General features: G+C 35.7%; 2 protein-coding genes across 2 annotated transcripts; both read left to right on the forward strand.

Annotated features, from left to right (window-relative positions):
- Positions 1-288: 288 nt before the first annotated feature.
- On the forward strand, positions 289-1,218 carry LOC123785168 (olfactory receptor 4A47-like). The gene has a single exon (XM_045786881.2). The coding sequence runs from the start codon at positions 292-294 to the stop codon at positions 1,216-1,218; it is 927 nt and encodes a 308-aa protein (XP_045642837.2). The 5' UTR covers positions 289-291.
- A 12,748-nt stretch (positions 1,219-13,966) lies between these two features.
- LOC123785169 (olfactory receptor 4A15-like) lies at positions 13,967-14,903 on the forward strand. Its single transcript, XM_045786882.2, has one exon. It carries the CDS (start codon positions 13,973-13,975, stop codon positions 14,888-14,890), a length of 918 nt encoding a protein of 305 aa, XP_045642838.2. The 5' UTR covers positions 13,967-13,972; the 3' UTR covers positions 14,891-14,903.
- The last annotated feature ends 295 nt before the right edge of the window (positions 14,904-15,198 follow it).

Raw genomic sequence — 15,198 nt, forward strand, 5'->3', positions numbered from 1 at the left:
ATTTGTTTGACATATTCCTACCCCTGAACTTTACATTGTCTAACTGTTTTTATAATGGTACTTATTACATTGGTGATTATTATGCATGCTACCACTGAGTGTAGGAAACCATGGCTTATTCAACTTGGGAATCACATCTATGAAATACTGGACACAAATAAGTACTCTTGCCACATTCTTTAGTTGAATGTATCAATAAAAGATTAATCATATAGTGCATTTAAAAGTTTTCCCCCTTGTTTTGTAGATCACCAGCTTCTAATATGAGAAGTCAGCTCCTATGTAGACTAGATGGAAGCACGAAACAACGTAACTTACTTTGTCCTGTTGGGCCTCACCCAGGATCCAATGGAACAGAAGGTCCTTTTTGTTACGTTCTTACTCTTTTATATTTTCACTGTGGTGGGCAATTTGCTCATAGTGGTGACAGTAACTGTCAGTAAGACCCTGGGTTCACCTATGTACTTTTTTCTTGCTAACTTATCATGTATGGATGTCATTTATTCCTCTTCTATTTCCCCCAGATTGATTTCAGAGGTTTTCTTTGGGAAAAGTACCATATCCTTTCAATCGTGTATGACCCAGCTCTTTATAGACCACCTTTTTGGTGGATCAGAGGTCTTTCTTCTGCTGGTGATGGCCTTTGATCGCTATGTGGCCATCTGCAAGCCCTTGCATTATCTGGTTATCATGAGGCAGTGGGTGTGTGTTGTGCTGCTGGTAGTGTCCTGGGTCGGAGGTTTTCTGCATTCAGTAATTCAAGTTAGCACTATTTATGGGCTCCCATTCTGTGGTCCCAATGTCATTGATCATTTTTTCTGTGACATGTACCCTTTACTGAAACTGGTCTGTACTGATACGTATGTTGCTGGCCTGTTCGTGGTAGCCAATGGAGGAGTGATCTGTAGTATTGTGTTTGTGCTCTTGCTCACCTCTTATGGTGTCATCTTGCACTCTCTAAAGAACTTTAGTCCAGAAGGGAGGCGGAAAGCCCTGCAGACCTGTGGTTCGCACATCACTGTGGTGGTCTTCTTCTTTGTTCCATGCATTTTCATGTATGCAAGACCTGCTAAGACCTTCCCCATTGACAAATCATTGACTGTGTTTTATACAGTCATAACCCCCATGTTGAACCCACTGATCTACACTCTGAGAAATTCCGAGATGATAAATGCCATGAAGAAGGTCTGGAAGAGAAATGTCATATCAAGTAGCTAATAAATGCATCATCAAGATTGTAATTTATCATTAGAGCCAATCTTCTCAAATGTTAAAGTCCATTTTAGTGTAAATGCATTTACAGTCTGAGTCAATAATTTGTAAAGAGGTAGTCAATGAAAGTTTTATAGTTATATGAACTTTCATTAATTTTTAATTTTTTCTTTCAGGTAATATAATATACAGATTTATGTTAGTGTAATATGCAGAATAGCACGGTTTAACAGTTCTATGCATAGTGGTCCTTATAAGTATACTCTTAATCTCCATATGTACTGGTTATTGATGAATTTTTATAGTTACCCTAATTTTAATTAATTGTTATATTTACTTTTATAACTTACATTCTCATTCTTATTTTTATATTTAGTTGGATTCCTGTGTTTTTTTTTTAACACAGTGTTTTATTAGCTTCATGTGTGCAATATTGTGATTCAACAGTTCCATTCATCACCCAGTGCTCATGACAACAAGTGCATTCCTTAATCTCCATCACCTATTTAACCCTTATTTCTCTGGTAACCAACAGTTTGTTCTCTATGATTAAGAATCAGTTTCTTGATGTGTCTCTCTCTTTTTTCCCTTTGCTCATTTATTTTGTTTTCTTAAATTCCACATGAGTGAAATCATTTGGTATTTGTTTTTCTCTGACTGACTTACTTTCCTTGGCACTATACTCACTAGCTCCATCCATGTTATTGCAGATGGCGATATTTCCCTATTTTTTATGTTGGAGTAATATTCCATTATATACATACATGTATAGATATATACCACTTCTTTATCTGTTCATTAACTGAGGTACATTTGGGAGCTTCCATAATATGGCTATTGTAAAGAAAGCTGCTATAAGTGTAGGTATGCATGTATCCTTTTAAATTAGTGTTTTTATATTCTTTGGGTAAATACTTAGTAGCGCTATTGTTATATTGTTGGCTAGCTCTATTTTTAAGTTTTTGAGGGACCTCCATACTCTTTCCCAGATGGCTGCAGCAGTTTGCATTCCCAGCAACAGTACATGAGTGTTCCTATTTCTCTATATCCTCACCATCATCTGTTTCTTGTGTTGTTGATTTTAGGCATTCTGACAGGTGTGATATCTCATTGTAGTTTTGACTTGCATTTCTGAACAACTTTTCATGTTGGCCATCTGTATATCTTTTTGGAGGAATGTTCACTCGTATAGACCGCCCATTTGAAAACTTGATTATTTGTTTTTGGGGTGTTGAGGTTTATAAGTTCTTTATATATTTTGGATACTAGCCCTTTAGATTCCTGTGTTTCATCTTTGTTCTTTTTATTGCACTAGTTAATATAGTGAATGTTATGTAGATTATCATCTTTATTCTATTTTGTTTGCATTACATATGAAATTCTTAGTGTATTTTACTTTTTAAATTAAAAAATGAAAGTATACCAGGTTGTAATAAATATTAAAAATGGAATCCGTACAAAGTTAGAAATATTGTAGAATAAACCATTACCCATCCCTCACCATCATCCCTATCCTTTCATATGTAGTTATTGTACTAGATTGTTATTGTTTCTTCCAAAAAAAGACTGTTATTGTTTCTAAGATTGTTCAAGTTAATAAAATATATGTATATTTTTGTCTCCGTGTATAACTTTTGCATTTACTACTCAGGCTTCTGAAGATCTTTCCATATGTTCTATACAGATGTAACTCATTCTCAGCTTCCTCAAAGTGCTTAAATCTTTATGAAGATACAGCAAAATTCATGTTTCCAGTCCTTGTCATGTTTCCCCCAGTTTTATTTTTTTGTAACCAATAACTACAATTAAGTCCTTTTGAAATTTTGTAAGTATGAGTGTTTAGAAGTAGAATTGTTGGATCAAATTGTACAGGTATTTAAATGTTGATGTTCATAGTTATTGCCCACATACCATCCATGAGCTTGTACTAAACTACACTGCTTCTCTCAGTCTAGAAAATACCTGTTTGTGCACCTTCTCAACACTCAGTGCTTGACAAACATTTATGGGTTTGAGAACAAATAGTTAAAGGAAATCGTGTTTCATTTGTTTAATTGAAATTCAATAAGTATTGTTGAATATGAGCATCTATTCACACTTAAAATGATTTCTTTTTTTAAAATGATTTCTATCCTTTTTTTGTGTGTGAACATCCCATTAATGACTTTTACCTGTTTTAGCGGATGACTGTTCTTTTCCATAGTGATTATTATGATTTAATAATACTCCGAAGAAATGATCCCTTTTACCATTTATGTGTAATTACTATTTTTCCAGCTTGTGATTTGTTTTTGATGTTTTATAGTATGCAGAATATTTTCAAGTCTTTAAATTGTCACGTTTATAAACATCTCTATTTTTTTATTATTCTTTTAAAGTCCGTAGACTATATTATGTCCCTTTTTCATTTCTGATATTTGTAATTTTGTGCTTTACTTTCATGTTTTAGTTAATTTAAAATATGTTTTGAATTTTACCAGTGACTTCTTTTTTGGCCCTTGAGTTATTTATCTGCTCAATTTCTAAATATTTGATATTTTTCCTGATAGTTTTCTGTTTTTGCTTTTTGTTCAATTCTATTAATATCTAAACATATCCTCTGTAAGACTTGAATACTTTTGTTTTATTTAAGTTTTATTTTTTATTATTTATTTATTTATTTTAAAGTATTTTTAATGGTCCAGAACATAGTTTATCTTAGGGAAGGTTCTGTGTTCACCTGATAATAGCTATGTATTTTTTTGGTCATTTAATTTCCAAATATTCAGGAGATATTATAGAATTTTTTGGTACTGATTTGAGTTTAATTTCTTTTTTGCTAAGGAATATGGGATGCATGATGAAAATTCTTTTTTTTAATTTATTTTTTATTTAATTTTTTAAAGATTTTCATTTTCTTTTTAATTTTTAAATTTTATTTTATTATGTTATGTCAGTCACCATACAGTATATCATTAGTTTTTGATGTAGCGTTCCATGATTCATTGTTTGCATATGACACCCAGTGCTACATGCAATACATACCCTCCTTAATACCCATCACTGGGCTAACCCAACTCCCACGCCCCTCCCAAAATGACACTACAGATGAAGGGCTGGTATCCAAGATCTATAAAGAACTTCTCAAACTCAACAACCAAAAAACAATCAAGTTAAAAAATGGGCAGAAGACATGAACAGACACTTCTCCAAAGAAGACATATGAATGGCTAGCAGACACATGAAAAAATGTTCAACATCATTAGCCATCAGGGAAATTCAAATCAAAACCACATTAAGATACCACCTTACACCAGTTAGAATGGCAAAAATCGAGAGGACAAGAAACAACAAATATTGGAGAGGATGTGGAGAAAGGGGATCCCTCTTACACTGTTGGTGGGAATGCAAGCTGGTGCAGCTACTCTGGAAAACAGTGTGGTGGTTCCTCAAAAAGTTAAAAATAGAGCTACCCTATGACGCAGCAATTGCACTACTGGGTATTTACCTCAAAGATACAGATGTAGTGAAAAGAAGGGCCACATGCACCCCAATGTTCATAGCAGCAATATCCACAATAGCCAAACTGTGGAAGGAGCTGAGATGCCCTTCAACAGACGAATGGATAAAGAAGTTGTGGTTCTTATATACAATGTAATATGACTCAGCCATCAGAAAGGATGAATACTCACCATTTGCATCAACATGGATGTAACTGGAGGGGATTATGTTAAGTGACATAAGTCAAGCAGAGGAAGACAATTATATGGTTTCACTTATATGTGGAACATAAGGAATAGCATGGAGGACATTTGGAGAAGGAAGGGAAAAATGAAGGGGGGAATCAGAAGGGGAGATGAAGCATGATGATAATTTTTAAGAATTCTTGTTTTTTTTTTTTTTTAATTTTTTGGGCCTGATATGGTTTATCCTCTGAATGGTGCATATTACATATGTATTTGGAGAGAAAGTGTATTATGTTGTTTTGTCATGAAAGACAAGTTGGTTAATAGTGCTTTTCATTGCCATCTATCTCCTTCCCGATTCTCTGTTGACACCTTTATCATTATGTTACGGTGCCCTTTATTTCTGCTAATATTTAGCTTTCTTTAGTCTGCTTTATCAATATATTTACTCCAGTTTAGTTTTGATCAGGGTTTGCATGGCATATTGTTGTCCATCCTTTCACTTTGGCATAGATATATCTTTACATTTAAAATCATTTTTTCTTTTTGTAGACAGCAAGCATACTGTGGTGTCTTGCTTTCTTACCCAATATGAACAATCTTTGTCTTTTATTTGATGTGTAAACCATGTATATTTAACGGAATTATTGATCTCATTTTCTCACAGTGGTCTCTTTACAGTTTGTAGTTTGCATCACCATATTAAAAAAATCTAGACATTGCATTTGTTTGGTATTTTCTTAGGTCATTTTACTTTGTAATATTCATCTCTCTCATTTTAATCTATTTGAATGACTTAAATCTCTTTTTTTTATCCCAAAATGGTTCATTTAATGGCCATTTTTAAACTATTGCTTTGTTCGAGATACCAGGCGACTTGTCTTCTAGGATATTCAAATGTTTGAAATTGGTTCAGTCTAAATTTTAGTGTCGTTTGAATTGTTCCTCACTTCTGGGTACTTCTGATGTGTGTAGTTAGAACTAAAGGCTTGAATGGATTCAAGTTTAGTTTTTTTGTAGCAAGAATTTTTCATAGGTGATGAGTACTTCCTATTTCATCACAGCAGAAGGTACATATTGATGCTAAGTTTGAATTGTAGGTTCAGACTGTGTCAGCCTTGTTTCTCTATGATAAAATTCTCTATTAACCTTAACCCGATATGAGTAACCACTGGTTATATTGCTTACATCTATTATGTCCTGAGGAGTTTTCAAATGGTGATATTGTCATTCTAATATTTCTCCGTTTATTAGCCAGCATTCTTCTTTACAAAGGGAGTTTGCTTATATTTTATCTCTTTCCCTGAAAGAAAGTGCATACAGGAAAGACAAGATGCATTCTTAATTCTTTCACTTTATTTAGCAGATTTCGGAGTAATTATTCGGTGCCCACGTAGTTTCTAGCAGTAACCAGTGGGCTTAGTATCTCATCTATTGGATATATTTTAATTTACTGTACTCATTCATCTTTCTTGCTGCACAACGACTCAGCTTAGTCTAGTGAGAACCCCTTCAAATGTCTCCTCTGTCCTTTTGACAAGGCTATTTTAGTGTTCAAGAATTTCCTTGCTTTCTGACACTACAAGATGTCCAAGCCTCATTTTTTACAACCTCTGCACTGGGCCTGGAATTAAGCATTTTTCTCAAGAGCCCCGATTCCCTTTAATTATGAATGGTTTCATAACCTGAACATGTCATATTGGCACTAGATTTTCTTGGTTCTAGACCTTTTCAGTGGGCAGGGCTAGAAATAAATATAAAATATGACTTTTCATATTGATTCCTTTTCATATTGATATTTTTAACTCACAGTTTTTATTTAACTTATTTGATTTCCAGTATGCCAAATGTTCGTTCATGAATCTATTTCGGTATTACTTAGTTGTTTCATCCTACAGTATGCCTATATAATTTTAAAGTGACAGTAATAATATTACTACTAAAATACGACTCCTACTCAATACAGCTTAAGATTTCCTTGTGGTTCTTCATGCCTTTAGGATATATTCCAGTAGAGATTTACAATGAGATAATCGTGTTTTAAATTCACTTAAGTTATCCATTTGTCATGTCGCTATGTCACCAGTTTTATGGAAGTTATACTCAGTTATTGGTTTGTCTTCAAATTTTAGGAACTGCTTTCTTTTTCTCTGTTTGGTTTGTTAAGTATATAGTACATCATGTTCATGGGCTTCCACATTTCTTGCTTTCGAAATTCTAACTCCTCTCATTCCTTTCTCTTGTTGAGTTGCAGCAGCTGTTACACCCAGTATAATATCAAATATGGTGGGTTTGGTGAAATTTCCCTCAGTCTGTAATTTGGTGATATTTCAAAAAGTCAAGAATGGTGTTGTTTTTCCAGCAGTTATTGAGATGTTAACCCTACTTTTTCCTTAAATATATTAATGTGATTATCTACATTGCAGGATTTTATTTTAGGGAATTATTATAGCATTTCTGCATTGATTTTCATAAATTAAAGTAGTCTATAGGTTCTGTGTTCGTGCAATATTTTCTAGGTTTTGATATTAGTTTATAAATGGAGCCTTATGAGACCACCCTTTAACAATCCCTACCCCCAGCCACTTCTCACCTCTCTGTTAGACTTACTGTTTTCTTTCATACCTATGGTAACACTTTTGACTAGGTAACATGCTATCCATTTTGCTTTTAAGATTTTGTTTCATTACCTGTTCTCCCACTAGGATGTAAGTTCATTCATTGCTGGATCCATAGCATTTATGTTAGTGCTGGGCATGGTAAATAATGAATGAATGCCTTATGGAGAAAATTAGGAATCTGACCTTTTAGAATAACGCATTTTCATAAACAGTTTAAGTAGTATTGGGGTGATATTTTATTTGAAAGTTTGTGAGGAAAATTACACCTAGCATTGATTGTTTATCATTTATTTTGAATTTTTGTAACATGTTATGTGTGTGTATTCATTTGTTCCTCATAGACACTATGAGGTTGATACTATAATTGGACCCATTTTATGGTTGTACAGATGGAGGTTCATGGGGGGTTAAGTAAATTCCCCATGGCCACCACCCCGAGAGAGTGCCAATGCCAAAATCAACTCCCAGACTCTAGCCTGTGTTATTAATCACACCTCTAAGCTGCTTCTTTGGTGGAATTCTCCCAGAAAGGCATTTCAGGTTGGTGTTTCCTTGATGGTTAGTTTTTCAGCCACTTTATTGATTTCTCACAAAGACATCGATCCATTAAAACTTCTTTCTCTGCCATTGTTAGTTTAGGTGAATTATATTCCCTTAGATAATTGTCCATTTCATTCAGGTTCTTAACATTATTTGCATAAATTGAGTAATTAGTATCTGTTGATTCTTTTTTTTTTTTTTTTTGCTGTGCTTGGCGTTGTATCTTATTTACAATTTTTTAAATTTAAAAACATGCTAGGTTTAGCATAATTTCAGACTTATGCAGCCCTGTTTATTTCAAAATCTGAATGAGAAGTTTGTCAAGGGTCAGGGGTTTTTCAAATTTGGACAGCCCAGGTTTTATCTTCCTCTAGTTTCAACTGTCGTTTGCCCCCAAAGAGTCAAATGTCCTCCTGAACACAGTAAAATAACAGGACAAGCAGGTTGTGTGTATCATGCATGTTGTCAATGCTAGCACTTCTGGCAGAGATGTTGGCCAGAGAAGAGAGAGGAACTCTGCAGGCATTCAGAATGACCCCCTATCCTCACCTCCCACAGTGGAAGCAGACACATTATGCTGACAGTTGTGAGAATTCATCCTATAATTTTGCCTTTTTTGTCTTAAAGATTATTTATTTATTTATTTATTTATTTATTTATTTATTTATTTATTTATTTATTTATGGCAAGTGTGGAGAGGGGCAGAGGGAGAAGGAGAGAGAGAATCCCAAGCAGACTCCACATTGAGCACAGAGCCGAAGGCATTGCTTGATCCCATGACCTTGAGATCATGATCTGAGGTGAAATCAGGAGTTGGACACCTTACCAACTGAGCCACCAAGATGCTTCTGATTCTGCTTTTTGGCTAGGATTCATGCCTTTTCTTCATTACCAGTCCTGGGGTTGGGGGGGGCAGGGGTCAGAGGTAGCATTGAACATTACTATTCTCCATGTATGTTGCATTTGTTATGACATAAAGCATCACATTAAGAGGAGGAAAATTCTGCTTTTTATACCACCCTGGAATAAGTAAGGTAGTTTTAACATTTCTTTTCAGCATGATACTGATTTTGGATTTAAGGCTTACACTTTTATTATGTATTAGGAAAAATCCATCTATGATCATAATATAACAGTACAGTTTTTTGGGTTTGGCCAGCAAACCCTGAGGCAATGAATGAAAAGATTACTCCAGACACCTTAGTAGGAGAATGGAGAAGACCTGGGGGCCAGACGCTTTAGTGGCGAAAGGTCCTGAGCCAGACTCTGCCTCCATTTTTATTGTGAATGTTATCAACATGACAAGAGAATAAGAAAGACAAGAAGGAATGTGAAGCTGTAATAATCAAGACAGTGGCATTGGGAGTATCCTGTGATTAGAACAAGCTGTGCTCCTTATGGACGTGCAGTCAGGGAGTGCCTGGAGTGTGTGACTTCCAAAGGTAAAAGTTTCTCCTACGTCAATCGTTTACTCCCTGGATGAGTGCATTGAGCCACAATGAGGATTTGGCTGTTTTCAGTACAGAAACCCTAAAAGGGGGCCAGTTTTCTGGACACTCCTTTTTTTCTTTTCAGCTAGTGTCATCCAGGGAAGCATGAGTTAATTAAATATTATCTAGCCTGGCACTATGAATTCTTACAACATTTTTAGAAAGTGAGATAGAATTAACTATGTTTAAGAACCTAAAAATACAATCATGTTTTTTTTTTCTTTGACCTATTTTCATGCCATATAGATAAATTTAAAAATATCTAAATATCATTGTACTGGGAAGGTTCATTCCGAAAAGAAGGGGCAACAAGGTCTAGATTTACCCTTCTGCCTAAAACATCAAACAAACCAGAAAAATATATGAAATACTGGTTTTCAAGACTAGACATCAGAAAGAGTTGACAGTAATTAATGAGAGATGAGTAACAAACAAGGTAAGTCCTAGGATTGTCCCAGCTTTGCATTTAAAAGTTTTCATGCTGTGACACAGACAGGGAGGTCTAGGAAATCCTGGCAGACCCCCCGAGTTGAGGACATGGAACTGAGAGTCTTACAGCAAGGCACCAAGGGAGCTAGAATTCAGAGGGTGATATTCTGCAGAGGCTAGAGATGCCAAGTCAGAAAGAGACAGACAGACAAGAAGACAGACAGAGAGGAAGAAGGGAGGAAGAGTGGGAGGGAGGAAGTGAGGAGGAAGGGAAAGGGTAGAGGAGAAAGGGAGGGAATGGGGAGAGAGAGGGAGGGGGGAAGAGTAGAGAGAATAAGAGAGACAGAATAGGAGAGAGAACTTGAGAGAGAGCATGAGAGAGAATGAGTGGGACTATGTGAGAGACAATGAGAGAGAGAGAGAAGGAGAGAATCAATGCTGGAGAGCTGCAAGGATCCTCCTAGATTGCTCATCAGAGGAGGGATCAGTGTGTATATGTGCATTTGAGGAAACTACTTGAGGCTGGATGGAGATTTACCTGGATGCATTAGAGAGGAGTGCCTAGTGCTCCATGGGCCAGGCACAGTGCCCCTTCTCCCAGGTGGACAACCTGGGCAGGTTCTGGTTCACAGGGCAGGACACTGGCTGAGGATTTAGGAAGATCTTGCCTCAGTAGTGGGACATAATTAGCCCTACACTGAGCGCTCTTCCAAACCTGCCTAATAAACCATAACAGTAAGAATAAAGAAAAAATCCCCAAGGAAAACATCTAAGAGAAACTAATGTTGTGTTTAGAATTTTATGTCTCTGCTAACATGAGAGATTGTCTTGATTATTGTTCTTGTGATGTTCTTGTTTCATTCTGGTTTATTTGTAATGCTGGGCGCATAAAATGAGTCAGGGAGTATTTTAAGTTCCCCTCATCCTTGAGCTGCTTATGTATGATTGGTATTACATTTTGATTAATTGTTAGAAAGTATCATTGATTAAGTTATATGCATGTAGAATTTCGTTTCGAGAGAAGAATGATATTAACTGTTTTATTTACTTAAAACTATTAGGTTTCAATGATTTTTTGTGTCTGTTGAGAAAGCTGTGTCTTTCCTAGCAGAGCTCCACTTTCTAAATGGGCAAGTATACTGTCATAAATTCATTGGTGATATTCTTTTATTATCTTTTTTAGGTGTGTAGAATACATTGATGGCACCCTCTTCATTCTTGATTCTGATCATTTGTTCTCTTAGTTTTTCTTCACCCATTTTGCTAGGAACATTAATTTTATGAATCCTTCAAAGAACCAATTCCTAGATTTAGGTATTGTCTCTATTTTTCAATAAAATTCAATTTCAGTGATTTCTGTCTGTTACTTACTTTCTTTCTACAGTGTCCTGTGGGTTTATTTTGTTTTTCTGTTTTCAACTTCTTGAGATGGAATGTTAGTTTACTTCTTATAATATCTCTTTTTTCCTAATATTTTAGTTAAAGCTACAAATTTCATTCTACACACTCCTTTAAATGATTGGGAAACACTGTTATGTTTGGGTTGAATTCCATTATATATGTTCTGTATGATTGAAGTCCTTTGAAATGCATTGCAACTTGTTTTCTGGCCAAATGTAATGTCTATTTTGATGAATGTTCTCTAAGAACTCTGAGATAAGTGGAATCCTCCCACAGTGTTTTCACCCTCCCCACTCCCATACTAACACAGGTTCTATCAACTTGCCTGTGTGCTCCTATGTGACAAACTCAAGACTCTTTCCCTTAGGGAAGAAGCTTGCTTTATCTACATTTGTTACAACATTTAAATGGGTTGTATGAAATTTGCTTTCATGATGTTCTGGAAGTCAGTTCAGGTGTCCATGTGAAAAGACATAGCTAACTAAAATAGCTTTGCCTAATTTGAAAGTCATGCTTGAAAGAAGAGAGTTTTTACATATTTTATTTCTGTCCATACTGGACATTTCTCTTTTGGTGATTCAATCTCAAGTTGTTCTTTGGGGATTCTTTGTCCTTCCCCTCCAACCCCCAGAGGACATGTTTCCTCAAGTCCTGTTGTACATGGTGATTATCCTAGTGGGATCTCTGGAGAGGCAGGTCTACCCTCAAAATTATGATGAAGGTCCCAATGAATTTAATTAGAGAAGAATCATTCTTGGAGAAGCACCAATGGATTGTCTCAATAGGGCTTGTTGTGGTTCAAATGCAGATAAAGTGTTTACAGACCTTTGTCTTGACCTCAGAGAGTATTTGGATCCGTGCTTGTATAACTGGCTTTTTCAGGTATCAAATGATGGATTCAGACCATAGTGAAGTATCTGTGTGAAATTATTCTCCATCATTCAGGGAATCCAATGTTTAACTATGCTTTGTGAAGTTAGACAGGTATAAGTGATTGAGAATTGACTGTCATAAAGGCTATTTCACCATTTTACTTATATTTGCATAAAAAACAAACCACACAATCTTTGTTTAAACAATTCACAATTTTCTCTCCTGTAAAGTTTTTTTTTTTCTTTTTTTAATCTGAAGATGTTGGTTTAACATTTTTTCATTACCAGGGCAAATTATGCCAACAATGAAGATTTTGAGTCTCTTTGTTCACATTCAGACTTGTTGAGATTATGGGGCCTTTGTATTCATTTTGAAAATCCCAGCAATTTAAGAGGTGACCTTTTTCTGAAAGACGGAAATGAATAAGACTTTCTTCCAGCATGGAAAGCTTTGTTCACATGGAGACAGTTCAAGGTCTGGTGATGGTGCATGTGTTTTCTTGATCTGTGTGCACAGAGATGGCATCAGTGCTCAAAGGAGAAGGGAGAAGGGACAGCAACCCTGGACTGAATTGTGTTTCAGTATGCGGGCAACCCAGAAAGTCTAATTAGATGTAAGATTCCAAAGTAGACTTCATATTTTACATGTTGGTGATGTTGGAATTCACAGTCTTTTAAAAGTTCTCCTGTGTGAATTTGATAATCAGCCATAAGAGGGGTTCTTTATGGTTACTAGAATATATGGGAATTAGCTCAGGTCTGTAATACTCTTTTTGGCTATTTCATATAAAGATATAGAATAAACATACTTTCTCTAACATCAGTGTTTTAGAAACTAATTTCAGGTTTAGGGATATTTTATTGGGCAGATACTTCTAACTCTATGGATGGTTTCAACTGATAAAGTTCTCTGAGCATTGTTTGCTGATCTGTGGAAGTTTAGAGGATGGTGTAGCACCCACAAACTTGAATGAGTGATTTTGAAGAATCCAAGGTCACACTGTCATAATCAAGCTCTTACTTCAGTTCCATTGATTCTGTTCAAAGGTGAGTTTCAGCATCACAGCATATGTGTGTTGGCTATTCCTATAAATGCTTCTCTATATGATTTACCCACTTGCCATTGGTTTCTCTGTCTTCTGTATTTTGTTTTCTTAGAGCTCTGTGTCTATTTTGATATTAACTCTGTGTATGTCCTCTGAAGTGTAAATCTTTCCCCCCACCTACTTTTATCTATTGATGTCATGGTATCTTTTTAAAGTCTTTGAGATGTTTTGATATTATAAAATATATCAATTTCTTTATTAGTTAAGAGGATTCTAGAAGTTAGAAAGTCATCTCTTTCATTAACTGGGAAGTAAATATAAATCTTGTTTTAGGTTTTCATTAACCTTAATCCATTTAAAAATTTTTATATGAAGAATTCACTATATGTATAATTTTACTAGCTTTCAGTTGGAAAGCTGGTTGTGGCACCTCATTTATTTATTAATGTGTCCTTTTCCCAGGATATCTTTAATGACTTATCTCTTCCTTACTCTGCAAGACTGCTGAGGTTGGAGAGAATGTTTTAATCAGCCTTGTATTCTTGTAATTTCTGAAAGCACTGGAAAATAAACTATAATGCCTATTTGTTGAAAGAAAAAAACAAATTGTGTTAAGAGTTCAGGAAGTCAACAGTAATCATTATATTTATACTAATTTTGTCTTGAACTATGAAATAAGAACAGGCAAAAGAACATATGGAACTCAGGAACAATGTGACTGAGTTTGTCCTCTCGGGACTCACCCAGAGCCTCCACGGTCAGAAGATATTATTTGCTGTGTTCTTGATCATCTACATCGTGACAATGGTGGGCAACCTACTCATTGTGGTGACTGTGGTGGTCAGCCCTACCCTGGATGCCCCTATGTACTTCTTCCTTGGTTACTTATCATTTATGGATGCTGTGTATTCAACTACAGTTACTCCAAATATGATTATAGACTTACTCTATGAGAAGAAAACCATTTCCTTCCAAGCTTGCATGTCCCAGCTCTTTATAGGGCACTTATTTGGTGGTGCTGAGATTTTACTTCTGGTGGTCATGGCCTATGACCGCTATGTGGCCATCTGCAAACCCTTGCATTATTTGACGATCATGAATCAACGGGTGTGTGTCCTGTTGCTGATGTTAGCTTGTTTTGGAGGTTTTTTGCATGCTGTAGTTAAGCTTCTCTTTGTTTACAACCTTCCCTTCTGTGGTCCCAACGTCATTGACCACTTCATCTGTGACATGTACCCATTATTAAAACTTGCCTGCACTGACACCTACATTATTGGCCTCACTGTGGTTGCCAATGATGGCACAATCTGTGTGGTCATCTTTACAGTCTTACTCATTTCCTATGGAGTCATTCTGCACTCCCTGAAGACCCATAGTCAGGAAGGGAGGCGCAAAGCCTTATCCACCTGTGGCTCCCACATTACAGTGGTGGTCCTCTTCTTTGTCCCCTGCATTTTTATGTATGTGAGACCTCCTTCCACCTTACCCATTGATAAATTCTTGACTGTGTTTTACACAGTTATCACCCCTATGTTAAACCCTCTAATCTATACTCTGAGAAATGGAGAGATGAAAAATGCCATGAAAAAGCTGTGGACCAGAAGAAGAAAATGAGGCCAACGAGAAATGTGTCACCTCTTTTCAATGAAGAGTTGCTCCACCCAAGGAAGGATTATTTATTTGTAATGAATTTCTCCTCAGGTTTAATGAACTTGCATATGATGAAACATTGCATTTAAGATGTAAATACTACAATGGTCAAAATAGATTTCTAAGATTTTCATAAGTTGTTAGGAAAATAGATGTGTAGCTTTTGGGTATAAAATGTCTTTGTTGAAACCATGGGTTTATGTTCTATGTACCTTTATTTTCATTGGTGGACAATTTTCACATTCTTTTCTCTTACATTGTGTTTTTTTTTT

The sequence above is a fragment of the Ursus americanus genome, chromosome 24 (genome assembly GCF_024610735.1).
Source record: "Ursus americanus isolate L20-20 chromosome 24, mUrsAme1.1.p, whole genome shotgun sequence".
Taxonomy (NCBI): domain Eukaryota; kingdom Metazoa; phylum Chordata; class Mammalia; order Carnivora; family Ursidae; genus Ursus; species Ursus americanus.